The 26,067-nt window shown below is 37.6% G+C and overlaps 8 protein-coding genes across 17 annotated transcripts; 4 read left to right on the top strand and 4 right to left on the bottom strand.

The window, feature by feature from the left end:
- Positions 1-29: 29 nt before the first annotated feature.
- LOC108872277 (cyclin-dependent protein kinase inhibitor SMR16) lies at positions 30-1,490 on the bottom strand. The gene is given in 2 exon segments (XM_033272760.1): positions 30-128; positions 130-1,490. Coding segments are annotated over 2 exon segments (351 nt in total). The 5' UTR covers positions 397-1,490; the 3' UTR covers positions 30-44.
- A 361-nt stretch (positions 1,491-1,851) lies between these two features.
- Positions 1,852-5,836, top strand: LOC103871547 (protein-tyrosine sulfotransferase). 2 transcript variants are annotated; one of them, XM_009149806.3, is made up of 13 exons: positions 1,852-2,098; positions 2,318-2,429; positions 2,512-2,686; positions 2,776-2,847; positions 2,961-3,246; positions 3,770-3,910; positions 3,996-4,100; positions 4,183-4,327; positions 4,635-4,684; positions 4,784-4,834; positions 4,913-5,032; positions 5,116-5,250; positions 5,347-5,836. In XM_009149806.3, the coding sequence occupies exons 2-13, from the start codon at positions 2,372-2,374 to the stop codon at positions 5,503-5,505; spliced, it is 1,497 nt and encodes a 498-aa protein (XP_009148054.1). In that variant the 5' UTR covers positions 1,852-2,098; positions 2,318-2,371; the 3' UTR covers positions 5,506-5,836. The 2 variants fall into 2 exon arrangements, with proteins under 2 accessions (XP_009148054.1, XP_009148055.1); XM_009149807.3 differs by having other exon boundaries at positions 1,902-2,243.
- Positions 5,837-6,800: 964 nt separating this feature from the next.
- LOC103871545 (GATA transcription factor 11) lies at positions 6,801-9,558 on the top strand. Of its 4 annotated transcripts, XM_033272747.1 has the most exons (4): positions 7,536-7,759; positions 7,845-7,932; positions 8,022-8,267; positions 8,665-9,558. In XM_033272747.1, exons 3-4 carry the CDS (start codon positions 8,028-8,030, stop codon positions 9,271-9,273), a joined length of 849 nt encoding a protein of 282 aa, XP_033128638.1. In that variant the 5' UTR covers positions 7,536-7,759; positions 7,845-7,932; positions 8,022-8,027; the 3' UTR covers positions 9,274-9,558. The 4 variants fall into 4 exon arrangements, with proteins under 4 accessions (XP_033128639.1, XP_009148049.1, XP_033128638.1 ...); XM_033272748.1 differs by lacking the exons at positions 7,536-7,759; positions 7,845-7,932 and adding an exon at positions 6,801-7,504 and having other exon boundaries at positions 8,671-9,545; XM_009149801.3 differs by lacking the exons at positions 7,536-7,759; positions 7,845-7,932 and adding an exon at positions 6,835-7,504 and having other exon boundaries at positions 8,665-9,545.
- Positions 9,559-9,569: 11 nt separating this feature from the next.
- Positions 9,570-15,109, bottom strand: LOC103871546 (serine/threonine-protein phosphatase 6 regulatory subunit 3). 4 transcript variants are annotated; one of them, XM_033272740.1, is made up of 19 exons: positions 14,882-15,109; positions 14,633-14,851; positions 14,352-14,455; positions 14,184-14,273; positions 14,027-14,102; positions 13,831-13,905; positions 13,709-13,762; positions 13,277-13,336; positions 13,077-13,193; positions 12,817-12,911; positions 12,510-12,718; positions 12,037-12,134; positions 11,834-11,937; positions 11,582-11,744; positions 11,297-11,419; positions 11,052-11,134; positions 10,770-10,902; positions 10,465-10,682; positions 9,570-10,371 (listed from the first exon to the last, which is right to left on the bottom strand). In XM_033272740.1, the coding sequence occupies exons 2-19, from the start codon at positions 14,669-14,671 to the stop codon at positions 9,672-9,674; spliced, it is 2,541 nt and encodes an 846-aa protein (XP_033128631.1). In that variant the 5' UTR covers positions 14,672-14,851; positions 14,882-15,109; the 3' UTR covers positions 9,570-9,671. The 4 variants fall into 4 exon arrangements, with proteins under 4 accessions (XP_033128631.1, XP_009148052.2, XP_033128630.1 ...); XM_009149804.3 differs by having other exon boundaries at positions 9,570-10,374; positions 10,465-10,535; positions 10,653-10,682; positions 14,633-14,940; XM_009149805.3 differs by having other exon boundaries at positions 9,672-10,371; positions 10,465-10,535; positions 10,653-10,682; positions 14,633-14,936.
- A 284-nt stretch (positions 15,110-15,393) lies between these two features.
- Positions 15,394-16,323, bottom strand: LOC103871544. The gene has a single exon (XM_009149800.3). It carries the CDS (start codon positions 16,071-16,073, stop codon positions 15,648-15,650), a length of 426 nt encoding a protein of 141 aa, XP_009148048.1. The 5' UTR covers positions 16,074-16,323; the 3' UTR covers positions 15,394-15,647.
- A 604-nt stretch (positions 16,324-16,927) lies between these two features.
- On the top strand, positions 16,928-18,556 carry LOC103871543 (DNA polymerase epsilon subunit 4). Of its 2 annotated transcripts, none has more exons than XM_033272754.1 (4): positions 16,928-17,387; positions 17,662-17,746; positions 18,026-18,090; positions 18,181-18,556. In XM_033272754.1, the coding sequence occupies exons 1-3, from the start codon at positions 17,013-17,015 to the stop codon at positions 18,055-18,057; spliced, it is 492 nt and encodes a 163-aa protein (XP_033128645.1). In that variant the 5' UTR covers positions 16,928-17,012; the 3' UTR covers positions 18,058-18,090; positions 18,181-18,556. The 2 variants fall into 2 exon arrangements, with proteins under 2 accessions (XP_033128645.1, XP_009148047.2); XM_009149799.3 differs by having other exon boundaries at positions 17,009-17,387; positions 18,049-18,090.
- Positions 18,557-18,839: 283 nt separating this feature from the next.
- Positions 18,840-21,107, bottom strand: LOC103871542 (elongation factor 1-alpha 1). The gene is made up of 3 exons (XM_009149797.3): positions 20,868-21,107; positions 20,068-20,544; positions 18,840-19,985 (listed from the first exon to the last, which is right to left on the bottom strand). The coding sequence occupies exons 2-3, from the start codon at positions 20,527-20,529 to the stop codon at positions 19,098-19,100; spliced, it is 1,350 nt and encodes a 449-aa protein (XP_009148045.1). The 5' UTR covers positions 20,530-20,544; positions 20,868-21,107; the 3' UTR covers positions 18,840-19,097.
- Positions 21,108-21,209: 102 nt separating this feature from the next.
- Positions 21,210-25,718, top strand: LOC103871541. 2 transcript variants are annotated; one of them, XM_033272744.1, is made up of 9 exons: positions 21,213-21,898; positions 22,197-22,470; positions 22,659-22,773; positions 22,848-22,972; positions 23,241-23,322; positions 23,428-23,539; positions 23,618-23,781; positions 23,878-23,998; positions 24,063-25,718. In XM_033272744.1, the coding sequence occupies exons 1-9, from the start codon at positions 21,710-21,712 to the stop codon at positions 24,078-24,080; spliced, it is 1,200 nt and encodes a 399-aa protein (XP_033128635.1). In that variant the 5' UTR covers positions 21,213-21,709; the 3' UTR covers positions 24,081-25,718. The 2 variants fall into 2 exon arrangements, with proteins under 2 accessions (XP_033128634.1, XP_033128635.1); XM_033272743.1 differs by having other exon boundaries at positions 21,210-21,898; positions 23,878-25,718.
- The last annotated feature ends 349 nt before the right edge of the window (positions 25,719-26,067 follow it).

The raw sequence follows: 26,067 nt of genomic DNA, 5'->3' as shown, positions 1-26,067 counted from the left end.
AAGATAACTCCAGTGTTAAAAATCAATCAATCTAAGTAGTAATGTCAGGAGAGCTTTCTTTGAAATCCTAGATCAATGTTTCTCGATGGCCTGGAAAGCTGCATGGGTGCTCCAGGGCAATGCGCAGAAGAGTGGTATGTCGGAACCATCACCAGGCTCTTCTATTTGAAGACATAGAGCACTACTAAAGAGGTTTTGATACAAAGACTCAATGATTTCTTCATCGAAACAAGTAGTGAGAGAATCAATCCTCATCTGGTCATTGTAATGGTCACAGAGTGGAGACAGTGCAATGAATCCACTGTCTCCACTATAGAGAGGGGATATGGGTTCCACATATGCTGTTGCTCCTTCAATGGAGTTTCCTAGATATTCACATCGATCTTTATTGTCCATATTGTTATAATAACAGATGCAAATATAACAACCAGACAAAATCCACTACAAATGTTCTTTTCACTAGCTAGCCACATAGTTTCCATCACAATCTTTTACGTAACTGCAGTTGAAATATTTTTACCATATGCTTCAGTGGCCGTTAGTCCAAAACAAATATATTGTTAAAAATGTCAGTAAATAACAAAGTTCATCACGAGATCGCTAGTCTTTGTAATAAGATCTACTAACATGTATATCAATAAGATGAAAATACTCACGAGTTTCGTTACCAGCTACGACGTCTGAGTAAAACTAAGCTGTTTTAAAACTCTGGTGTAACCAAGTGGTGGTAGTTTAGTATTAGTCATGAGTTTAACTTTCTGTAGGAACTAATTTATCAATATTTGGTCAGTATGGATTTGAGATTTGGTCATGATCAGTCTATCTTTAGCACTAGTTAAAAAGTATTACAAACTCAGATTAGGCAGATGCACTTTCGGAATAATCTATTCTGTAGCAGTAAATGTTTTTTCCGGCACTGGCTATAGCCGATAAAAAAAATAGTGGAGTACAATATTAAATGCTAATAACAAAAATATCATCATATAACTCTGATAAAAACGGTGACAAGAGTTGAAAGGAAACAGGTGTTCAAAAGGAAACATACTACACGGTGAGACATATGAACCCACACCATTTTGTATGGGTCTGAATGTTGGACTGGTGATTTTCTTGTTGGTACAACTCAGCCCCTTAAAACACACTTATCAAGTTCATTACATCTCTCTCTGTCTTTCTCTATCCCTCTCTTATGACAAAGGCAATACAAGTACGGTATGATTCTAGCATAGTAGATAAATACCCACAGAAACGTCCAGCATATCCTCTTCTTTAACCCGTTACTTCAGATTCAAACGCATTGAAGAGATTGTTCAAAGTCAATATCTAATGAATTTTTGGAATATTACAACTGAAGTTTTTTGGCATATTCTTAAGATTAGATATTTATATACTTTCTCCGTTTTTTAATATCTGTCATTTTAAAATTGTGCACATTTTAAGAAAATGAATTAATTTTTTATATTTTCTAAACAAAAGCATCATTAATTATTTACATAACTACAAATCAACCAATAATAAAATAAAAAGTATATTATCATTAGTTATATAACATTAAGTATTAATAAATTTTATATAGAAAATCGAAAACGTTATATAATTTGAAACATAATTTTTTTTCTAAAATGACTTATATTAAAAAACGGAAATAATATTTTATAACTTTAAATGTTATAATGATTACACTATTTATTTTCAAAAAATGTTTCGCAAGCAGAGGTCAACTTAATTGATTCGTAACAAATTAATCTTTATATTAACGCCCATGTCCAAATAATGTAATGTATAAGAGGATAATTAATTAATTAATTAAAAAAACAAATGAATTTTTTACACTAGTGCTCTTCTCCTCTCCCCTCCTCAGTTCGTGTTTCAGTAAAGCTTATAAATTTTTTATTTTTTTCCTGGGTGGGGGAGAAAGCAAGAGAAAATCTCGTGACCCTGTTCTCTCGGGAGCGCACACAATCCTCTCCTCTCTTCCTCCCATCGATGTAATGCACACCCTTGTTCTCGAGCTTACCGTAGGGCCTAGTGGATTATAAAGTTTTGCCCCCGATCGAGAGGAAGGGAGGGAGCACGAGATCTCGATTCCCCTTTACACGTAGGCCTCTCTCATGTTCCTTTCATATTCAATTCCTTCCCCTTTTTACCTCTCCCCTCTGTCTCCTTCTCGAACATTTCAGTTTTGTTTCGTCTTTTATTACACAACTCAGTTTATGGGTTTTGTCTGTTTCGGAAATTGAAACGTAAGAAAAAGCTTTGATTTTTATCTATATTTTTTATTCTTTTTTTGTAAAGCTTTGATTTTTTTTATCTATAGGAGGATGTTCCTTGTTTTGATTAATCATCAGTAAGGTTCTAAAATCGAGGTACAATGCGTATGAATCCTATCTCGAAGCTGGCTCTGGTCTGGTTAACACTTCTCGGCTCAGGTTTGTATTGTAGACTTTGATTGATTCCTACTTTCACAACACTTGGTTCCTGATTTGTCTTGATTTGCATTGCGTGTATCAGTCCTTGTCTCATTTGCGGAGCTTGAGTTTGGTCACTGCGAGAGAGTTGTGAAAGAGTGGGCGGATACTTCTTCATCTCGTGAAGAACATCCTCCTAACATAGACAAACGCTCGCTTCAGGATCTGCTCTTCTTTCTCCATGTTCCTCGAACTGGAGGCAGGACTTATTTTCACTGGTGATGATCTCTCTCTCTCTTACCAAAAGTGTATTATTTTTTAGTTAATTGAAAAGATTTGTATTTAATTGATACTTTGTTTTTGGTAGTTTCTTGAGGAAGTTGTATGATAACGCTGAGGAGTGTCCTCGCTCTTACGACAAGCTCCATTTCGATCCAAGGTATCATCTCACTCTATGGATTTGCTAAGTTGACTTTTAGATAAATTAGCACAGACATGTGATAGTTCGAAACCTTTGCCTCCTTTTGGCTCATCAGTTACTGACATTTGTAGGAAGCAAAAGTGCAAGTTGTTGGCAACGCATGATGATTATAGTTTAATGTCTAAGCTTCCGAGGGAGAGAACCTCGGTGATGACAATAGTCAGAGACCCTGTCGCTCGTGTCCTGAGCACTTATGAGTTTTCAGTAGAGGTAGCAGCTAGGTTCTTGGTGCATCCCAATTTAACTTCTGCGACAAGGATGTCTGGCCGCATCCGCAAGAATAATGTGATAAGCACGCTTGACATATGGCCATGGAAGTACCTTGTTCCATGGATGAGAGAAGACCTTTTTGCTCGGGTATGTCAAAACCAATCCCATTCCATCTTGTTTTTGTTGCATATAGATAGGCCTGCCGATTCGGTTAGCTCGGGTTATTTTGGGTAATTCGGCTAGTTCGGTTCAACATAAATCTTACCGAACTAACCTAAATTAAATTTATGTTCGGTATTCGGTTAGTTCGATTTTTGAAAATCCTACGGAAGTTTTTGATTTTGTTAAAATTCCGGATAAATTCGGTTAGTTCGGTTAGAAATATGGTTAGTTCGGTTAATTTGGTTAATGTTTTTGGTACGGTTTGGGTAAATTTTTTTTAAAGAACCGAAGTAACCGATTACCGAACCGAAAATTGAAGTTTTTTAAGAAAATCTACTGAATCAAACCGAACTTCTCACCAAACTAACCAATTTCGGTTCGGTTCGGATCAAAATCACAGGCCTAGTTTCATACATAGACGGCTTGTAAGCTCGTATATGATAAGAACAACACACAAAACTATCCACTGAAGCTTGTTTGTTTGTTACTCATGTTTGTCCTTTATTAGAGAGATGCACGAAAACTGAAGGGAGTAGTTATCATTGAGGACGACAACCCGTATGACATGGAGGAGATGCTTATGCCACTGCACAAATATCTTGATACCCCTACTGCTCATGATATAATCCACAATGGAGCAACCTTTCAGGTACTTTTTTCATGTTTCTTTGTTTTGAATTTTTGTAAGTAACTGATTAGAGAATCTCCAGAGCATTTTTCATATTATTTCACAGATTGCAGGATTGACAAATAATTCCCGTTTATCAGAAGCCCACGAGGTTCGGCATTGTGTGCAGAAGTACAGAAACCTCGGTGAGCCTGTTCTCCAAGTCGCCAAGGTAGAGCTACTACACTTGTTCTTCTTCATCATAATGATACTTATAAACTCAGCAGATGCTAATAAGCCTTTTGATCTTGCAGAGAAGGTTAGACAGCATGTTGTATGTTGGACTAACAGAAGAGCACAGGGAATCTGCATCACTTTTTGCCAATGTAGTGGGTTCTCAAGTGCTTTCTCAATTGGTTACATCAAATGCAACTGCAAAAACCGAAACTACTAAATCAGGTTGGTGTAAAGTTTCTCATCTTTCAAATTTTCTTTATAAGACTTGCTCTTCTGTCTGAGGACAACCTAGCAACTTAGGGCATCCGCATTGGTGTGTCTCTCAAAAAAGCTTGCTAAAGTCGCTCATTTGAGGGACTTTCACATGACTCTCAATTTTTTTGAGAAACTTTCTAATTAAATATTAATATAATTGGTGAGAGACTCGCCAATTCGGATGGCCTTAGAGTCAGGATAATGATAATGAGAGTTACTGTGGATACAAACTTGTACTTGTAATAATATGAACCTTATTTTCTTGATGCTCCAGAAGCAAGTGTTACAGTTTCAGAATCTGGATCAGATAAGAGTGAAACTCAGGTAAACTCCTGCTCCTCACTCCTCAGTGTAATAAAGTTTTTTTTTTTACTCGGCTGTAAAACTATGATTTTATTGCTGAGAATGTCTGATAACTTGCAGAATGGTACATCTGAAGTTGCATCTAATAAGATAGAAGCTAAGAGTGGAAATGTAAGTAACCTTCCTTTTAGCATTTACCATCAACGTGTGAAGTGATGTGTGATTAAATGTCTGTTGTATACAATTTAGATGACGGTGAAAACTCTAATGGAAGTCTATGAGGGATGCATTACTCATCTAAGAAAGTCGCAAGGAACCAGGCGGGTCAACTCCTTGAAGAGAATATCCCCAGCAAATTTTACCAGAGGGGTAAAAAAAAAATATTATGTGCATGATTTAAACCTGTAAAGTAAATGAGATTAATCTAATCCTTTTGATAATGAATTTTACAGACGCGTACAAGAGTTCCTAACGAGGTCATTCAGCAGATCAAATCGCTTAACAATCTAGATGTGGAGCTTTACAAGTATGCTAAAGAAATCTTTGTTAAAGAACATGAACTAGTGTCGAAGAAAATGGTTTCAACTGTAAGTCCCTCTTTGTTTGATCCGAAAGATTCACATCTTGCAATGGAACTGGCTCAGAGCTTCTCATTCACAATGTTGTTGCTGTTGACTGTGCAGTCTAAGAGAAGCATTGCTGATCTGCAGAACGTGTTTGGAGAAATGGAGGGTGAGAAGCTGTGGAAGTTTGTATCAGTGGCGTTGATGCTTTTACTGCTCTTCCTCTTGTTTCTATTTGTAAACGCTAGAAGGAGAATAACCTCTAAGGTTAAGATTTGATCATCTCATTTCTTTTGGGCCAAATTCAGCAATTAGGAGAAGCTTCTGGGTCCAGTTGTAATATTCTATTTGTTTTCTTTTCGTGGAAAAGAAAAAGTTTTGGGTGTTGCCTTAAAAATGAAGAATCTGAAGCAAAGCCCATATCTTCTTTCTTTTGGAAAGGCTAAATAATATAGACAAAAGTCAAAACTATGTGCTTCTTTTTATACACCTTTTAAAAAAAACTTCAAGGAATATTTGAATTTGATCTAGGCAAAGAGTTGGGATGATCACCTATATTGAGAGTATATGTAAGGCTATTTATAATCTAAATTCTTAATTTAAGTTAAAACCTCTATTATATGATTTTTCCTCTATTATATGATTTTTATGATAAAAATGATCCTTTCAGAATTTATTAGACTAGGAGTTATAAACAAGCAACAAGTTTCATATGAAGTTCACTAGATTTTTCATTTTGGAATGTACTAACTAGTTCGAACTTGAATGTAATTTTTTTTTACGCAATTTGAATGTACTATTTTTTTTCCATCATAGAAATATATACAAAAGATAGAAAAATGAATACGGTTTGTATAAACAAATGCAGAAAATATACACACCCACATGAAATTTGGTTTTCTCCACGATGCAGAGTGACGCAACATGCGGAAACTTAAGATTTCAAAAAATATCGATGTTAAAACAAATATCATGATACTTATTCTAAATGTTTTTTTTGGACGTCAATGTCAAGACCATATGAATTGGAATGATATGATTTTAAAAGAATAATTGATAGGAAGAACACATCATGTGGAAGATGGGAAGTAAAGAGTTAGGCAAGGGACCCACTTTCCCATGAGGAAACGCCATAATAATTGTTAAAATTTTCGGTTCTCGTCTCGTAATCGTCGGTGATCTCTCCATTTCGCTTTGACAATATCTTCCATATACTACTAAAGTTTTAGTAATGTAATTATTAAAACCTCCTCTGACTTGTTGGTTTGCTTAACATCATTTAACCAGCAACCATACAAAAAATAATAATAGATCTGATCTCCGAACGAACCATCATCATATCCTTTTTTTTTTTGCTAAATTGTAAATATCATTATGAAAATGAAAGTTCGGTTACAAATTTAATTGAAACCACAATCTGCTAAAAGCCAATTTGATCCTAGTGACCGCAAAAAAATAAAAAACCACTAGGATACATAGATATTAATTCCAAGTTTCTAACACAGAAAACTTGTAATTAATAGGGAAAAGATCAAGCAAAACAACAATATAACCATCATCATATCCCCTTGGTCAAGGTTTTTGTCACCTGGTTTTGCATGTGCTCCTCTATGACATTTTGTATTTCCTTCTAAACTATTATTCTACGCAATCATTTATATCTTCATTTGACTATTACCATCGATTTTTTTGTTCACAACATAATTATTTTACCAGTTATATTTTTCATCCATTCAGATCAAACTTTGACTGCTATTTTCATTTTATTACATTATGTATTCATTCAAATGTCCGTATAGTATGAATGAAAATATATTTCTGTACTGCAGAAGAGGTTACATTTGTACCAGAACGTGTTGAACTGAATTTATTCAGTTAAGTATGCGTCGGTTAATGTATTTATTAATTAGGTAAGGAAAAGAAAAAACAGTATTCAGTGAGTTACTCACCAAAGGTGTGTAAGTAGAGACGTGTATTTTCTTTGACTCCCAGAAAACAAAAAAATCAATTACGATTTTTCTTTAAAGTTAAGAAATGTCGAGATGAAAAGCAGTTTCCATATTTTTACGTTTTTTTCTTTATCATATTTTTTAATCTTTTTTTTTAAATAACTCCCATATCAACCTTCCTCTCCATCTCTCACTCTGTTTCTCATCTTTAAGCTTTTATTTTATTTTTATCTCTCCCAAAATTGTGAACCTGCAAATCCCTTCTAATTTTGGTAAAACTCGATACGCAATCGTACGTCTCTCTGTGTACTCCATACTATACTAAAAAGGTTTGTACGTCTTTCTCTCTTCGGTTTCATCACGTGAAAACATTTCTCTTTGTGTTTATATTTCATGTTGTTCCAATTTTTTCTGTGTGTTCAACGTTTTGGAAAATGTAATTTGTTCGGTCCGTGTTACTTTGTTTGGTGTGGGAAAATGCGACCGACACTTCTCTCTCTATCTGTGGTTTTAAAAAACTCAGTGATGAAGAAATACTAATAATAATATCTTTCTAAGCTACATTTAAATGTCGCCATTTTTAAGTATGGTGCATTCAATTGCTGGTTAAGGCTCATATCATATCAAAATTACATACACCTGTTTACATTTCTCTGTGTGATTTTTTAGGTAGTTATGAACTGGTTACCCGAGGAGGAGTTATGAAGAAATACTAATAATACCATTATTAGCTACATTTAAATGTCGCCATTGTTATGTAGGGTGCATTTAATTGCTGTTTAAGGCTCATATCATATCAAAATGACATAACACATGTTTACATTTCTCGGTATGATTTTTCTTTAGGTAATTATGAACTGGTTACCCGAGGAGGAGTTCAAAGGTCTCTCAGACAATTTCTTTGATGATTTCATCAACCATATCGATTTTCCGCTAGAGGACATCGACACCACCAATGGTGAAGGTGATTGGGACGCTAAATTTAAAGAACTCGAGCCTCCTCCCATGGATATGTTCACCACTTTTCCCTCTGAGTTCAACTCTTGTGGCGTTGCCAGCAAAGACGGGATAAAGAAGAACGTATCTGTTTTGGTGAGTTCTTCGTTGTTCCCAATAAAGCACTCGCTTTGTTTACGCTACTTGCGGCATAATCTAACAAGGAATATGCATATCACGTGATAGATTAGGTGGTTGTGCGTTTCATTCAAGCTGATATTATGTAACGTATTTGCTTTTTTCGATGATAACTTTTTACCGCCTTAGTTTAGAGAAGTGAATGTGAAGTAAAATATTAGCACCAAAAAAAAAAAGAGTGTGAAGTAAAATATACTTTATTAATTCAGTTATGCATATTACTTAGATATATGTATATATATTTACACTCACACTTTCAAATCTCGCCTCTGCAGTTTAATATGCAAGTCTTTGTGATAATATTATTATTAATATATAATGATAATAATGGTCTAATATTCTTTCATGGGTGCAGAAACAGTCTGATGCTTCTGCAGCCTTGTCTGGCATAAACAACACTCTACACCAATCTTCATCACATCATGATGTCAAAGTCTCTAAGCTGTTTCAGTCTTCAAGCCCAGTGTCAGTTCTTGAGAGCAGCGACGGTTCTTTCTCGCCACAGAACTCCACATCTCAGAGATTGACTTTCCCTGTGAAAGGCTTGAGAAGCAAGCGCAAACGCCCCACTACACTGAGACGTAGACACCTTTACCCGTTTAAACCCGAGAAGCTAACCCCGGAGGAATTAGAATCCTCTGAGCAACATGCCAAGAAGAAACGCAAGATTTTCACCACCAACCACACAGTGTCATCCAGTTCAGAGGGATTAAACTCTGATGGGGTAGTCAGGAGATGCACTCACTGTGAGACAACCAAGACTCCTCAGTGGAGGGAAGGACCCAATGGGCCAAAGACCCTCTGCAACGCGTGTGGAGTGAGGTTCAGATCTGGCCGTCTAGTTCCAGAGTACAGACCAGCCTCAAGCCCGACCTTCATCCCATCTGTGCATTCAAACTCACACAGGAAGATCATAGAGATGAGGAGTAGGGAAGGTGATCAGTTTGACAAGAGAGCAGTGTAGTTTTGACTTTTGAGTTTGGTCTCGGAAAGTTGATGATCCGCAGAAATGGGAACTCACTGCAGGAAGAGATGATATACAAAGTAGGGCGTTAGTGACTGTTTTAAAAGAAATTAATGAAGTGAGTTTAGAGGTATATTATTACATTGTGTTGTTTTATTATGTATCTTTTATCTTATTATGTCTGTTCCATTTTGCAAGCAGTACGTTTGCAGATAAACATTTGGCTTGACAACATCAGAAACCTTATAATAAAAAAGAGTAGAAACAGTTTTTTTTTTCTTTTTAGAGGAAAGAAAGAGTCTCTTAAACCAAATTTCAACTAAAAAACAAAAGTTTTCTTACACAAACACTCTCATACAAAATCATTAATGTACAAGATAACATTCTATTTATTCGTCTCACTCCATAACTCCGACTTCTTGATCAACTTTCCAGTAATTGTTATCGTTGAACTCTTTCACTCCCGAGCCTTCCTCCTCAGCCTTTTGGTTCTCAACCGTCGTCTCCATCTTCCTCTTCATGGCTCCAGCTTCTCCTACTGTCCCTTCTTTCATCGCTTGCTCCATCGCTTTCTCTGTCCCTTCTGCTTCCACTCCCACAAACTCCACATCCTTCTCGAACAGCGATTTTTCTGTTGGGGAAGACGACCCGTTTGGAATCACAGGTTCGGTTTTTGCCTCCGGCGTTGGTATGTCGAGGTTCATCATGTTTTTGCTGTCATCATCATCGTCATCATCAAGGAATGGGTTCAGACCAGTGCCACTCACTTGCATATCGGATGATGGCTCGCTCCACCCAACCCATTCCGGTGGCTGTTCTGCTAAAGCTTCTTCGGTTTTCTCCAACGTGTTGAAGTCGAAGAACCCCATTGGACTCTCCATCTGATAGTTGGTTTCAGCTGCGCTATCCTTTGGATTCCTTGTTAGATCATCGTCTTCTTCTCCAACAACCACCTCGTCGTCGTCGCTGCTGCTAGTGTTGGCATTGAAGGCTCTGTTCAATTCCTCGTCCTGCAACGTATTGGAACCTGCTGCGTCGGAGGGCGTGCTGCCGAACCTGTTGTCTTGGAATGTGAACCAATCTGAATTTGTAAACAAGCTGCTGCGAAGTAATGAGAAAGATTCAAGTCATTATCAAGCAAGGACACGAGGACACCTGTATCAGCAGAGAAAGAGAAAAGAAAAGGCTCACCTTCCTTGGTCATCTCCGAGTCTTAAGGATGAAATTACTACTTCAGCAGATTCATCGTCGAAGTACACATCCTGTGTTAGTATGAACAAATACCAATTTTCAAAAACAATGTTATTGAGGTACATCCCTGTCTGTATCATGGTGTGATAAAAGAACAAAAGTGGGATGAGGAACTGTGCAAGGCTTACATCATCATCTCTGTCGAGAGCATTGTGATCCTGACCAAACAAGATAAGAAAAAAAATTCAGTACAGTTAAATCGTTCGTAAATGAGGGGAAAAGCGAGCACTAGGATGAGAAGATACCTCTTCATTGTCATCGTTTCCATACATTTTATACGTAAATGCTTGGCTCAAATTATTGGCCAGAGCCGCAACATCGTAATCCTTGTCTTCCTCATCGCTATCTCTTGTCCTATCTTGTATTGTGGTTGGGCGCCTACATTTAACAGTGGGGTTCAGGAAAATTAAAAACCAAGAGTGAATATAATATTCAAACCGGACAAGCTCATGAATATTCATATGTAGCAGTGACTGATCATGTAGACGGTTATTATATGATTAGTGAGCCAGAGGTAATGAACTTACCCGCATCCCCATCTGTAGACATTCTCAACAGTGTTGCGCTCCTGTAGAACACTACCTTGCCACTCATTCCATTCGCTGTTTTCCTAAAGATTTGAGAATGAACAAAGCCCAATCAGCAAGCATGAAAAGTGCGCTGAGTGCGAGGACACCTCATTGCAAGACTCGACTAATGGTTTTATATTCCATGTGGAGTGCCAAAAAAGAGGCACAAGAAAAACTACACAGCAAGAGATTGTACTACCAACCTGAAGGTATGCCTTTAGCTGGTCATTGCTGTTACTCAACTGACCAATTTTATTTGATATTCTTGTGATGTGTCCAATATATCCGACTCGAGGGGGTTTCTTCCCAGTTGCTGCTGCAGTAGGCTACCTCACACAAAAGACAAAGGAAATGGCAAAGAGTACTGGTTAGGTAAATGAACTTTGGAGCAGTGAATCAATGGCTCTAACTTGGTGCTTCCTTAACATGACACTATGTCATATACCAATGATCAGTTTAAACTTTGTGAACATAGCAAATGGAAATACCTGGCTATCACCTGAGAGATCCGAGTCCCTGTCTGAAGCGAGGAATTTTCCAATCATATTGCATTCTCGAAGAATATGGTTAACCATCAAATCGCTCTTGTTTTCCAGACAAGAAAGTATTATAGTCTCCACTTGATGATGCAGAGCGTTATTGAACGGGTACCTTCATATGTTGACAGTGTTTGATTATTTAAAATAATAGTAGAAAACGCAACACTGAGATCAAGAGTTTGAAGGTTAGTAAATGCCTACTCAAAAAATAGATCAATGGTTCTTTTGATTACTCCTGAACTAACTAACTCCTTCTGTGCAGCTTCACTTCCAGTTCTCAACAAAACTGCAATAAACTCCACAATCTGAAAGAAAAACAATAGGGACACTGAGTCTAATTAAGTATATATTTATATATTAAAAAGTACTGTTGCTGTCGTAGAACTACAACTTTTGGATCAGACCTTTAGACGATGCTTTCCAAGAGGAGGCCTCAGTTCACCATATGTTGTAGGCAATACTGTGCTGTCAGATGCTACATTGAGAAGCATAAGCAAGTCGCCTGCAGAAAAAGATATTGATCATTAAGGCCATTGAATACGTAAACCCTGATTTGGAATACTTGTATGAGACAGTAGCCTACATATACAAGAAGTGCTACGAAAGTATTTCAAAACTATATGGAATTGATGTGAAACCAGTTTCCTTTTAATCAATACAAACAAAAATAGAACTGACACCATAGCGACCAGCGAAAATCAAACATGACATGTAAATAGAGGTTAAATCCTCACAAATTGGAAGAAATATCACAAAAGAAAAAGGGTACTATTCTCCATTTGCAAAACTAGATTATGTGCATCCAATCCCAAAAGGGGCAAAGTAATAATCTTGATAGTCATGTGAAGATATTACATCATATGATGATCCAACTTACTTAGTTTAGGCAGCATGGCACCAATAGTCTCCTGAGACACTGGGACAGGAGACTCGAACATCTGTTGACCTCTATAAGAATTGAACATAGATGATGACGGAGCTGATTTTCTCGGATCCAACAGAGAGGTGCATACTGAAAGCGAATGAACTAGACCCGATTTAGAGTGTGAGTCTTCAAAAGCATGACCAAATATCCTAGCAACGAAGCTGCAAAAAGAGGGAAAAAGTTGTATTGCCACGTGAAATACTTCTGTCTCAATATACTGAAGCAATATGAATCAATAATGCAATAAAAGATTACAAACCCGGGGCTAGAGAGTTGTGTAGCTAAAGCTGATGGTGCATTCCGAGAAATTGCACATAATGTTTCTGCTGCATTTGCCTGAACCTCCGGAGGACTCTGATTCAAGTTGGAAAGATTGCAATAAACTACAAATATTAGATCAGAATGAAGTTGATAAAAGAAGCTAGAAAAACCGGATCAGATATCCTAGATTTATCAAACAGAAAGTCACGACTCACGAGCCTCTGGTCTGTTAATGAATATAGAAACATCACCACTTACAGATGGGTCGAATTTGTCCACGATCATTTCAAGTAAATTGTTATCTGCCAGCCATTGCATCACATCAAGAAAGTTGGGATAGACTTGATCATCCGCCCCAACCAAGCGAACCAAAACCTAGACAGTATCACATAAATATTATTGCAAAAATGATCTCTGAAGCTACACCAAGTTGCACTGCGTCTAAACAAACCAATTACCTCCATGATGGATGTTATTCCAATCAAATCAACCAACTGGCAGAGAACACTTTGATGCCCCTGTGATAATCAGAAGTGACATTAAGAACTGTAGCCAGTGTAGTTACCTCAACACAAAACAAAACATAAACAACTCAACTAATATTTGCTGTAACGACAAAATAATTGCAAATTTGCGAAGAGTCATGTTAATCATATCTTCTTACAATGCACTGAGTCGACAGAGATCTATACGCAAAGACAATAATGGAATATGTTATTAAAGTCATCTCATCTAAATTTTCAACCACCTATAGTTCAATCATATTGACCCAGGCTTGATGGAAATGTGTATACTTTTACAGCTACACTAAAAATCTAGTCACAAAACTCATGCAAAAGAAGGAAAAGAAAATAAGATAACCATCCATTTAACTAAAATTTATTACTTACTTTCACATAATTCATAAGCGCAGCAGTCTTTCTGACCATAAGGCAAATTACAACCTACACCAAACAGAGACAAGTAAGGAAGTTGGCTAACACGTAAGCTTGTGTATTGTGAGAGGGAGTACCTTGCTGAAATAGCCTGCCAGCAATGCACTATGAGGACGACTTGGTTCCAGAAAGGAAAAAAGCAAGTCCATCAGCTACAAGAGAAAATTAAGCCAACAAATGAGATCTAGGGTAAGTTGGTAACCATAAAACATATCAAAGATGCACAAAAAGTTTGCGGGAAAGGGTAAAATGATGAATGAAAAAAGGAAATACCTCTTCTTCCTCCACCAAAGTTTTAAGAATAACATCAATTTCACATGTAAATACTTCACACGAGATGAATGGAAACCTAAGAGAAGAAAAATCTATTATTAGCTCGAGAGGAAACGAATGAGTAAGACAAGAAGGTAACTCCAATGAAGCATATTACTTGAAAGCACGTTTACTATCATCAGCATCATTTGGAGATTCTTCAACGATGTACCGCAACAACTGCTCCACCTGAGCTTTATCCCTTAGACTGCAAACATCAATAACCAATCAATAAATAAAGCTTCCCAAGAAACAGCAAATTATTAATGATTAAAAACAAATTTACAAGTTTATGAGGCGGCTATTCAAAGCCTTGCATTCTTGAATAATCTCTTCCTCGTCAAGAAGCTCCTCCAAAGTGAAATTTTCTTTGTCTAGTATCGTCTCCACCTAGGTGGTTCGTAACATAAATGGAATAAACATCAATAAACAAACAAGAACGCAGCAGTATTAATAATTCAAGAAAGCGAATCTAATTTTCAAAACAGAAACTATATCGATTGCAAGGGGAAATTAACCACACCACTGGACGTAGACGAGAGGGAAAACATCTACCAGTTAACTCACCGGAGAAGATGCAGAGAGAGAAGTGAGCTTCCAGAACATGGCTGCTGCGAGGGAGGAGGAGTTGAGCTGAGAGAAGCTTCGCCGTAGCTGAGAAGAGCTTGGCTAGATCCGCGCCTAGAACCCTAGGAGTGAGTCTAAGGTAATCGCTTATTCGCAGCGATTTCGTCTGGGAGGAGCTGAAAAACCCTAACGGATCCGATCAATCAAGAGAGAGAGAGAGAGAGAGAGAGAGAGAGAGAGAGAGAGAGATGGTGGAGATCCAAGTTTTGAAAAAAATTTGCATAAAACAAGGGGAAAAGTGAAAATGGGGAAACTTATTAGGCGTATTATTAATTGTTTCTGTTAATAATCAATCTTATAGAGGGACTTGAGTGTTTGTTAATTATTAATTAATTAATGGTTTAATTGTTATTTCGAAAAATTCGTGTGTAATTAAGGACTTGTTATTTTTCTTCGTGGATGATTGTGGTGGTAGTCACGGTGGTGATGAATAGTCTCGTTATGGATCATGTCATCTTTTTGTATAAAAGAAAAGTATTTATAATGTAATGTATGTTTCACCTCGCTTTATAAAGCTTTGGGTCACGCCTATGACGGAGGATTAGCAGCATGGTTTTGCTAGAGGATTAGATAGTTTTCTTATGATTCTTATTAAAACTAAGTGCCAATGCAAACATAGATTGTGAAGAGTACAATTTTTTTTCTGTTTGAATAAATTTAACATTTTATTGAAAAAGAAAATGTATAAGTATAACCAATGCACAGGTGACTTGTGATAAACATCACATTTATTGAAATAAAGTCAGCTCTTTTGCGGAATATACAGCGGGTTGAACGAACAAGCAAGCAATTTTGTGGATACATAACTGCAAATTGCACACTTACAAGTAACAACACACACAAACATAACAATTTAAATTTGAGCTTTTCATCAAAGAAAAAGAAGAAAAGCTGTGGAAACATGGTTGAATCATACATGGATGATATAGGAAGAACAGAGTAATAAAACAAAGGCTCAGCAATGCCATCTCTTGGAAGGGCTTTTAGTCGGAGAAGAAGATCCAACAACTTTATCAACCAACTTCCTCAACCCCTTCTTCTTCTTCGTTTTCTTCGAGTTATCATCTCTCTTACTCTCTTCTTCAACCTCTTCTTCAAACTTTATACACAGCTTAAGAACTTGCTCCTCCACATTGTTTAGTCTCTCTAACAAAGTCCCTTTCCGCTCAGTCTCTTCCATCACTTGCTCCATCGGACGGCACTGAACTTGCTTCCCTGTGCTCCTCGGTGACGACAGATCAAGTGACGATGGTTGAGTCCCACTAGATGGAGTCGATGGGCTAGAGCTTCTCGGTGAGCTTCCTTTCATCTCTTCTAGCTTCCTCACCATGACATCTATACGGTCCAGTCTTGAAAGGATGGGTTCTTCTACCATAGCCATTGATGATGATAACAATGAGAGAAGACACCTATATTTTCTCGTTATCGCCCGCTTCGCAGCTTTGGTTGTCTCGGAGTTGTTAAAGACAAGACAGGAATTGGAGGTCGGAGACAAGAACTACGCCACGTTTAATATTACAGAGAGAGTTAGCTAGGGCATTACGCGTGTCGTCGGTCCACACGTGGTGATTCTACTTTTCCGACACCGCTCATACGTCCAACATTACTCCCATGCTTCCTTATCTAATCTAATCCCCAAAAATATCCTATGGATTATGTAGGAAACTAGATAATGCTTTTTAGTTTTTGTTGCATTGTTTGATATATGAAAAGCACAAGCATGCTATAGCTTCTTGAAACATTTTATTTTCATAGTTTTCAACTGTATTAAGAAATTCAAATTATGTGTTCAAAAAAAAATTATAAAACAAAATTGAAAAGTTTCTTATGATAGTCATCTTTAAGTTTTTTCACAAAAATAGAAAAAATGATCAAAATAAGTTTTACCTTAAAATTAACTAATCTAGATTTAAGATTTAAAGTTAAAAAGGTGGAGTTTTGGGAATAAAGTTTTAAATTAAAAAAAATAAATCTCAGATTCTCGAAAATGGATATTGAAAAGTTGAAATTTTCAAAATAAAAATGAACCATTTTGATCATTTTTTTTCTTTGAGAACTAATTTTACGATAAAAACTTAGAAAAAAAAAACTATTTAAAAGAATTTCCCAACGAAATTTCGGTATTTTTTTTTTGTTCATAGTAATGAATATCGAATAATGTCTACAATTTGATTATATAGGAAAATAAATTTAAGATTGGTATGGTAGGAGTTGGTTAGCCCAAATATACAAGCCCTATGGGCATATTTATTTGAGCCTCGTGTGGTACATTGGGCCTACATACTCAAAAATAGATAAGCCCATGTAAGAATCCATCGATATGCATCGGCAAAAAAGGGTGGAAAACAACAGTTCTGAAACAATGGTGTCGTCGAAGAAACCGAACCAGGAGAAGAAGCCGAAGAATGGTGACGGTCTCAACACGCGCAGCTCCGGCTCCAAAACGAAGAAGAAGACGCCGAATAAGGCGAAGTTAAAGGACGTTGCGGAGAAGGAGCCGGAGGTTCACGAGATCTCGGAATCGTCGAGCAGCGAAGGGAGGCGTGATGAGCCGAAGGAAAGCAATGGCGTCGTCGTTTCGGAAGACGCTAAGATGGTTAGGTTCCCGATGAATCGGATTCGGAGGATCATGAGAAGCGATAACTCAGCTCCTCAGATCATGCAGGACGCTGTCTTTCTTGTCAACAAAGCCACGGTATACTGACGTAGCTTGTGTCTCTTGACGCTATCTAATTAGTTTAGGAGATAATCATAATGAGCTACGCATTAAAGTTTCGTAATTTAGATTGGTGGTGAAGTTATCGATTCATCCCTGTGTTTAAGTGCTTTTTTACTTACTGCTTGATTGTCACAGTTTCATGTTGAATGATTTTTTTTTTTGGTATTTGTGGCTTTCATCATGTGTTATTTGAAATCGAGTTTCATGTTGTTTACAGTAACATCACTAATTGGTTGATTGTAATTTGAAGGAATTGTTCATTGAGCGGTTTTCTGAAGAAGCTTACGGAAGTTCTGTCCAGGACAAGAAGAAGTTCATCCACTACAAACATCTATGTAAGCTCCGGTCTCATTCTTATCTGAACTAGTGTCTGATGTTTACCTTTATTACTGAAGTCCATGTTTGACGTGTTGAAAGTCACGTGATGATGCTTCCATGATTTTGAGTCAATATGGTGGTGTCTCCATTTAGGTGTAATGTTCAAGGGCCAGTCAAGTTTTAGAAAGATTATTATTGATGTGTTAACTTAATCTGTAATCATTACTTGCAAGACTTTGGTTGTGAAACAATCAAATACTATTACAGTAGATGATTAATTGAAATCTTTTTCACAGTTTTCTTTTCTTCTCATTGGCAGCATCTGTAGTGAGTAACGAGGAGAGATATGAGTTCCTTGCAGGTACTCTATATATCCTACCAAGTATCCGTCTCTCTAAATTCTTCATTGTAACTGTAATCTAATGTAAATTGTAAAATTTTGAACTCATAGATTGTGTTCCTGAGAAACTAAAAGGAGAGGTGGCATTGGAGGAATGGGAAAGAAGCATGACAGATGTAGGCTGAGATGAGATAAAACCTGTTGGAACCTAACCTGAACCTTTGGGAATTTGAGTCATATCCTGGTCATTTGGTTCCATCTGGCCAATCTTCACATTCCTTTATAATCCATAATGTGATTTCACATACAGTAGTTCATTTCTAGAATATATTACCTTTTTTTTTTACTAGTTCGAGTTTGTAAGATTATAAGGTTTTATAATTTGGCTACATTGAAATTTATGATCGGCAATATGACTTACTATCGCCCGGATCATGTGTAACATTGTGAACGCAAGCATTATTACTGTGTGGAGTATGCTGTAACATATTGTAAACGCAGGCATCAAGAAGAACTTGTCATTGTCCAAAATCAGTTTAGTAGATGTAAGAACGAGAGATGAGGTTTGAAATGGGCATGTGAGTTATTCATTACAAATTTAGTTCAAAATGCAAGAAAAAATATGTAGTACTCGAGAGGTGGAATTCATTTAAGAAGCGTATGGGTAGAGTTACAGCTCATGCAACATCAGTATTAAATCGATAGATGTGATATGCGATTAACGACCAGGAAATGAAACAGGCAACATAAGTAAATTAGACGAGAGACAATAACCGCAGGAATGTCATCATTTTCATAACAAAATATTCAAAACAGTTCATAATCCAAAAGCAAAAAGAATCAGAAAGCTTGAGAGACTAGTAGCTCCGCCACCTCCGATCAAGAACCCAATTACGAGAAGAGAGTTCTGACGGAGACGAAACGAAGCTCTTACTCAAACAAGCGACACAAAACCATACTAACAATGCAAGAAAACTAAAATAGGAATTGGATTCATCTGCGGATGATAGAGACTTGATGACCGAACTTTACTTCGCACCCTTCTTGACGGCAGCCTTGGTCACCTTGGCTCCGGTAGGATCCTTCTTGTCCACGCTCTTGATGACACCGACTGCAACAGTCTGCCTCATGTCCCTCACAGCGAAACGTCCAAGTGGTGGGTACTCAGAGAAGGTCTCAACAACCATGGGCTTGGTCGGAGTCATCTTCACCATACCAGCATCACCATTCTTCAAAAACTTGGGCTCCTTCTCAATCTCCTTACCAGAACGCCTGTCGATCTTGGTGAGGATCTCAGAGAACTTCACCGCAATGTGGGACGTGTGGCAATCAAGAACCGGGGCGTAACCGTTACCAATCTGCCCAGGGTGGTTCATGATGATAACCTGGGAGGTGAAGTTAGCAGCACCCTTGGCAGGATCATCCTTGGAGTTGGATGCAACATACCCACGCTTGAGATCCTTGACAGCAACATTCTTCACGTTGAACCCGACGTTGTCACCTGGAAGCGCCTCCACAAGTGACTCGTGGTGCATCTCAACAGACTTAACCTCAGTGGTCAAGCCTGAAGGAGCAAAGGTCACAACCATACCAGGCTTGAGCATACCGGTCTCAACACGACCCACTGGCACCGTTCCAATACCACCAATCTTGTAGACATCCTGAAGTGGTAGACGGAGGGGCTTGTCTGAAGGCCTCTTTGGCTCGTTGATCTGGTCAAGAGCCTCAAGGAGAGTTGGCCCCTTGTACCAGTCAAGGTTGGTGGACCTCTCAATCATGTTGTCACCCTCGAAACCAGAGATGGGGACGAAGGGGATTTTGTCAGGGTTGTACCCAACCTTCTTCAAGTAGGAAGACACCTCCTTGATAATCTCATCGTACCTAGCCTTGGAGTACTTGGGGGTAGTAGCATCCATCTGCAACAAGGAAAAGACAAAACACAATTAACAATTAATAATAATATAATAACGATATAAGCAATGAAAAATCCAATTCCACCTTGTTACAGCAGCAAATCATCTGCTTAACACCAAGTGTGAAAGCAAGAAGAGCATGCTCACGAGTCTGACCATCCTTAGAGATACCAGCCTCAAACCCACCAGTAGTGGAGTCAATAATCAAAACAGCACAATCAGCCTGGGAGGTACCAGTGATCATGTTCTTAATGAAATCACGATGACCAGGAGCGTCAATAACCGTGCAGTAGTACTTGGTGGTCTCAAACTTCCAAAGAGCAATATCAATGGTGATACCACGCTCACGCTCAGCCTTAAGCTTGTCCAACACCCACGCGTACTTGAAGGACCTCTTGTTCATCTCAGCAGCCTCCTTCTCGAACCTCTCGATCACACGCTTGTCGATACCGCCGAGCTTGTAGATCAAGTGACCCGTGGTGGTTGACTTCCCGGAGTCGACGTGGCCGATGACCACAATGTTGATGTGAAACTTCTCTTTACCCATGGCTTAAGTAAAAATCTGCAGATATTAAATAACATACAAACGAATCTAAATCAGATCTAATCTTTCATCATCATCATAGGACTATCATCTGAGCTAAGCGAGCTACGAATCGTATCAATCAGAGGTTAACACGAAACGATCCGAGAGGTTCCACGACTTTAACACAAGACGATTAGAACATCGGACGTTCTTAATAACAATATATAATAGCTAGATCGATCTAAATCTAAACGATTCTACTAGCGAAGAGCGGCGAGCAAGTGATATGTGTAAAGGAGCTAAGATCGAATAACAAACTAACGAACGAGAAGGCGAGGAGGACGAGAGGGGTTAGTTACCTCAGAGGTGTAGCGGCTAGGTTGGAAGAAGAGATCGAGATGGAGGATAATGGATGAGGAGCGACGTGTTTATATATATATATATATATGGTGCTGAATCGGAAGAGAAGGTAGGGTTTTAAGATTATTTCGTTGATGAGATTACGATTTTACCCTTGTTCCGCCGTCGATGGTTTTTTGTTTCTGTGTGGTTGGGCCTTTGGGATTGGTCATACTATCTTCGGCCTCAAGTTTTTATTTGACAATCCAGAATGTTCGATTCTAAAGTGGGATTTCAGTTCACATTACGTAGCAAACCTTGCTTTTTTGTTCAACTTTTACAAAGTAAAGCTAAAGACATCTAACACTACTAAAAGGGGGATATAGAGAGCAGAGAGCTATGACACGTAGGACAGTTTATTCTGACCAATCAGAAACATGTTTTTTGCCACGTCAGACGGCCTCAGGGATTAGTTTCGTTTAAACTCACGGACCTTGGGATTTTGATTTCTTTTCGTTTAAAGGCGAGCAGTTTAACGTGTGGGCTTCATGCTTTGTATTTGGGCTTTATCAGATTGTCATTTGGGCTTCCACTGAATTTTTAATTGCCCCATCCGACGCAGATAACACAATTATTCCGTAGCCGTCGAAGATGGCGATTCTTCTCACCCGTCCCTCTTCGTCTTCTCCGATCGAAAGCAACGAGTTTGATAACTAAGCGATCCACAATCAATACTTTCGTACCAATCATTCAATACCTCCTTAATGATTTCGTTTCACCTCCCTCTCTTCCTCCTCCTTTATATGCTATTCTTCTTTTCTTCGTACTATCTAAAACCCTAGAACCACTCAGATCTCAAACCATGGCGATGAAGCGAAATGGAAAATCTCCTGTCTCATCCGACACTGACGAAAAATTCATGTTCTTCAAAGATGTCTCTCTAGGTCCTCATGAAACTCAGTTGCGCTTTCGGCTCATCCATTTTTGGGAGGCTCGAAATCCGGTGAAGAAGACAATTATCGGCCTGGAAATGCTCCTCATCGACGAGCAGGTACCTCGATTCTCTTAAAAAATGTTTTCAGAACGCAAAACTATGTTTTTCCGAGACTTTTTTGACGTTTCTTTAAACTTTTAAGTAGAATCTAGGGTTTTGATTTATGACGTTTTGTTATACGATTGATTCATTCGTTAAAATAGAGTTTAGTTAAAAGAATCTTGGGTTTTGATTAATATTTTTGACGTTTTGGTATATGATTGATTCATTAGTTAAAGTAGGGTTTAGTTTCGGATTTGTTTTTATTCGGAGGTTTTGTTCTCATTTCATGAGTTGTTATTTTTTCCGACAACAGGAAACTGTCATACAGGGATTCATCCCACCAGGACGTATCAAGAAGTACTTGCCTGATTTGAAACAAGGGTCAGTTTATAGGCTCAACAACTTCTACGGGTCGAAAAACAAACCTATGTATCGGGTGGCTGATCATATAGCAATCGTGTCTTTCACATGGAACTCTGAATTGTCGGTTCTTCACGAGATTCCAACCTCTTTCGATGAAGACCGTTTCAGGTTTCATTCATATGAAGATTTTGAAGCTAACTGTGATCTCAAAGGTGACCTCTACGGTAAGCATCCTAACTTTAAAAATCATATCTCAGTTACATTGCTTTATGTTTTGTTGTAGTTTTAGTTTATCTTCCTGCTTTGGTAAAGAAATCTAGAATTTTGTTGGGTTAACTAATCAGTTCAAGTATTTGGTTTCTGGAGTTTTATATTAACCATCTAAATTACACTCTTCATGAAAATGTTTTAGATGTTGTGGGCCACATGAAGCTGGTCAATGGACATACTCTTATTGAGCATCCCACACCTGATGAAGTGAAGATCGATACCACTCGGCACATTATGGTTCATGTGCAATTGCATGAGTAAGTGTGTTCTTCTATTTTCAAGTCACCATTTCTCGGTAGTTGCTAAATCCCTAAGAGCTTATTGTTTGCAGCGGACCTGTCATGAAGCTCTACCTTTGGGACAAGGCTGCAGCAGACTTCTGCAAGAAGTTTAACTCATATGACAACACTCCCACAGTGCTTTTGGTCACAGCTGTTAACACCAAACGTCTCGGAGGTAATCAATTATCTCTTTGGACTCATATTTCATTGATAATTGTGGCATGTTTCGAAAAAGATAGTTTCATCGTTCGCTTACGTGATGCTAAAAACATTTTTTATTCCATAAACGTTTTCTTATTTGTCATTGACATTTTCTTATTCCATAATTGTTTTCTGTTTTGTCATTGGTTGATTATTGTTATCTATTCCAAAACATTTTTTTTTGACACTGGCCTTTAGTTTCTCACTCAATCATTTTTGATGTTTCTTCCGTTATTGAACATGTACCCTTGCACTGACCTCTATGTCTCCCTCACGGGTTTTCATGGACTATGATGTCCAGCCAACCATAGATTATTTCAACTGGTATGTATCTCCATCTTTAGTATCTATTTTATACAGGTTCATGTGAAGCGCACAGTTAGACATATTGAAGTGAATGACTGAATCAATGTTTTTATTATGTGTTAGGCTCGGCTCAAACCCGGAGATTGCTAAGCAAGTTAGTGCAGACGTCGTCACCAAGCGTGAGACACTGACTATAGCAGATATATTCACTTACATGAAGCAAGAATCTGCAAAGGTAAAAATAAAGCTATATACTTCTTATTCAGTTTGAACCACTAAGATTTTTATATCAAATGCTTATAAAATGTCGCAGGATGCCTTTTTTGAGTGCACTGCTACTATCGATGATGTTGTTCATGGCTCAGCTTGGTACTATATTGGATGCAGTGGATGCCATGCCAAGGCTACCAAAGGCGCAACATCTTTGGTTTGTACAAATACGAAATGTGAGAAGATCAACACAGATGGTGTCCCTCAGTATGGTCTCTCGCCTGAACATTTAATTATTCTTTCTCTGTTATTTGCTTCTGTTTATTACATTGGTGATGTTTCCTTCTGAATCTTTCTTAACAGGTACCGTGCAAAGATATCTGTTTATGACAACAGTGACCAAGCCGTTTTTGTCCTACTAGGTGATGCTGGTCGTGTGTTGACCGGAAGGCACGCATCAGAGTTAGTTAGCAGCTACTTTGAGGTAAATATTCATCAATTAATGCTCTCATATAATTTCATCTCACACTGTTCTTCTCAAATTATAGGCTAATGGGAGCGAATGAGCTGACCATGAGGTGCCTGTCCCGGAAGCTCTAATCAGCACTATCGGACAGACACATAAGTTTTGTGTGAAAGTTACACAGCACAACTTCTCTGGCGATACCCGAGCCATAACTGTCACCAAGATCCTCTCTCTAGACACACCACCACCCACAGAAGCCTCTGTTGGAAGCAACATTGCTGCCACGTCCAGGGAGACAGTGCAGACTGAGAATGAAGTTTGTGAGCCTTCCAAAACCCGTGGTGATTCTGCAGATGAGGAGAGTAAGAGGACTTTTGACAGTGCTGATCCACAGAAAGCCAAACGCCCAAGACGTGATGATTAAGCTTCGGTTCATGGATGTTTAAGTCTTTGCTTTATAGTTCAAGTACAGACTTGGTTTTTTTTAAGTTTGCTTCAGTTTAAGTACTATTTTGGTTTATCTAAAGACAGTGCGTTGTTTGTTTCTTTCCCTTTCAGACTTTGTCTTTTAATCTTTGAACTACTTTTTTTTATAATCACTTCTGTCTTTATATTTATGTTTACTGATTACTTTAAATCTGCTTGACTAATCGGGTTGTTTGCTATGCTTTGTCTTCTAATCGTTTGAACTGTCTTTTTGGTTTTGTTTGTAAAATTTTCAAATAAGAGACAAGTGTTTGATTGAATAATGACTGAGCCTCACTTTTTTATTTTAATTATTGTATTCCAGTTTCAACGTACCTTAACTATTGTTTATTGTTTGCTGTAACTTAAATATTGTATAAGTTATATATAATAAAGTTTCGCAATGGCCTGAAACAACTCATCAAGCTCTGAACAATGGCAACCATTCCCTCTCACAACCACCTTCTCCCTAAGCCGACCATCTAATCAGCTCACTATTTTTCCTTTGAACCATAATTTGCCGGAGGATGTTCGCCGGCGATATAAAGAAGCTAAAGAATCAAAGAGTTTGAAAGACACATATATAAAGACAAAGAGTTTTAAAAATACACGACTCACAAAATCTTCCAATATTGCATGATTACAAATTTGGTAAGGAATCTCATGTCAACGTAAAATCTTCTTCTTAAAAAGAAGGTCATATATTTCATTAAACAAGCAATACCAATCATTGACTATTCCTTTCAAAAAGAAAAGAAAAATACTTAAAAAACAAACTCACCCAAAAAAATCCTCCTTCTCTTGCGTAGAAAATAAGATTTATTAAGCAAAGTCTTTCTCTCCCAAAAACTCATCTGTATCTTCGTTACGTCAATAAACCATACCCGTGTTCACGTGTTGCTTTCTACGTTCAGGAATGAGTTGGTTGTGGGGATCGCTTCTCAACAGAATGGATAACCCACCTACTAATCAGCCCAACGAAGCTTCAGGTAAATACATAATCTTCTGTCTCCTTAGAAGGACCCAACAATTATGTTTTCCTTTTTTTGGGGTTTCAGTTTCTTAGTGGTCAAGGAATTGAAATATTCAATCCAAATAAAACCATGATTTAGTTTCAGTTAGCTACTCTGCTCACTCAACATATAAAGTTCCAAATTAACTTTTAAACTCAAAATCCTTCATATAAGAATTTGTCAAAAAAATATAAAAATATGAATATGAAAAGAATTGAAGATAGAATCTGAATATAATTAAAACATAGATGAAAAAGATGGCCCAAAAAAGTGGAAACATGAATTATTATTATACAAAGACGAACTCCTAAATGGAGAATACAAATGAAGTAAAAAGGAGGCTACACTTAAATACAAAGACAATTAAAAACATGCAATGAATCTGAGGGTTAAATAAAATAATTTCTATAGTCAATACGTATTTGTGAACATAATTATATAGGATGAAAGAAGTATTTTTTTATAAATTTATTGAACCTTAGCAAGTGGAAAAAATCATGTATGAGCATCGAATTATGATGATAGATTATAGTATCATTAATTGTAATATATTTTATACTTACGTTAACATAAAATTAAAATTAAAATCGAATTACAAAGTATATTTCT

This window comes from Brassica rapa, chromosome A06 (genome assembly GCF_000309985.2).
Source record: "Brassica rapa cultivar Chiifu-401-42 chromosome A06, CAAS_Brap_v3.01, whole genome shotgun sequence".
Classification (NCBI taxonomy): Eukaryota; Viridiplantae; Streptophyta; class Magnoliopsida; order Brassicales; family Brassicaceae; genus Brassica; species Brassica rapa.
Note: the sequence above shows the minus strand (reverse complement) of the source record. Positions and strands in the feature narration are given on the sequence as shown.

What these genes read in the sequence shown, in the direction of transcription:
- LOC103871547 (XM_009149806.3), top strand. Translation starts at nt 2,372, where the DNA reads ATGCGTATGAATCCTATCTCGAAGCTGGCTCTGGTCTGGTTAACACTT. An exon ending in TAGAAGCTAAGAGTGGAAAT is followed by an intron (nt 4,835 to 4,912) that starts GTAAGTAACCTT and finishes TATACAATTTAG; the next exon opens with ATGACGGTGAAAACTCTAAT. An exon ending in CGAAGAAAATGGTTTCAACT is followed by an intron (nt 5,251 to 5,346) that starts GTAAGTCCCTCT and finishes TTGACTGTGCAG; the next exon opens with TCTAAGAGAAGCATTGCTGA.
- LOC103871545 (XM_009149802.3), top strand. Translation starts at nt 8,028, where the DNA reads ATGAACTGGTTACCCGAGGAGGAGTTCAAAGGTCTCTCAGACAATTTC. An exon ending in AGAAGAACGTATCTGTTTTG is followed by an intron (nt 8,268 to 8,664) that starts GTGAGTTCTTCG and finishes TCATGGGTGCAG; the next exon opens with AAACAGTCTGATGCTTCTGC.
- LOC103871546 (XM_033272740.1), bottom strand. Translation starts at nt 14,671, where the DNA reads ATGTTCTGGAAGCTCACTTCTCTCTCTGCATCTTCTCCG. An exon ending in TGGCAGGCTATTTCAGCAAG is followed by an intron (nt 13,763 to 13,830) that starts GTACTCCCTCTC and finishes TGTTTGGTGTAG; the next exon opens with GTTGTAATTTGCCTTATGGT. An exon ending in TGCCATGCTGCCTAAACTAA is followed by an intron (nt 12,135 to 12,509) that starts GTAAGTTGGATC and finishes CTTTTTCTGCAG; the next exon opens with GCGACTTGCTTATGCTTCTC.
- LOC103871544 (XM_009149800.3), bottom strand. Translation starts at nt 16,073, where the DNA reads ATGGCTATGGTAGAAGAACCCATCCTTTCAAGACTGGACCGTATAGAT.
- LOC103871543 (XM_009149799.3), top strand. Translation starts at nt 17,013, where the DNA reads ATGCATCGGCAAAAAAGGGTGGAAAACAACAGTTCTGAAACAATGGTG. An exon ending in TTCTTGTCAACAAAGCCACG is followed by an intron (nt 17,388 to 17,661) that starts GTATACTGACGT and finishes TGTAATTTGAAG; the next exon opens with GAATTGTTCATTGAGCGGTT. An exon ending in GAGATATGAGTTCCTTGCAG is followed by an intron (nt 18,091 to 18,180) that starts GTACTCTATATA and finishes TTGAACTCATAG; the next exon opens with ATTGTGTTCCTGAGAAACTA.
- LOC103871542 (XM_009149797.3), bottom strand. Translation starts at nt 20,529, where the DNA reads ATGGGTAAAGAGAAGTTTCACATCAACATTGTGGTCATCGGCCACGTC. An exon ending in TGATTTGCTGCTGTAACAAG is followed by an intron (nt 19,986 to 20,067) that starts GTGGAATTGGAT and finishes TCCTTGTTGCAG; the next exon opens with ATGGATGCTACTACCCCCAA.
- LOC103871541 (XM_033272743.1), top strand. Translation starts at nt 21,710, where the DNA reads ATGGCGATGAAGCGAAATGGAAAATCTCCTGTCTCATCCGACACTGAC. An exon ending in TGCTCCTCATCGACGAGCAG is followed by an intron (nt 21,899 to 22,196) that starts GTACCTCGATTC and finishes TTCCGACAACAG; the next exon opens with GAAACTGTCATACAGGGATT. An exon ending in ACCATAGATTATTTCAACTG is followed by an intron (nt 23,323 to 23,427) that starts GTATGTATCTCC and finishes ATTATGTGTTAG; the next exon opens with GCTCGGCTCAAACCCGGAGA.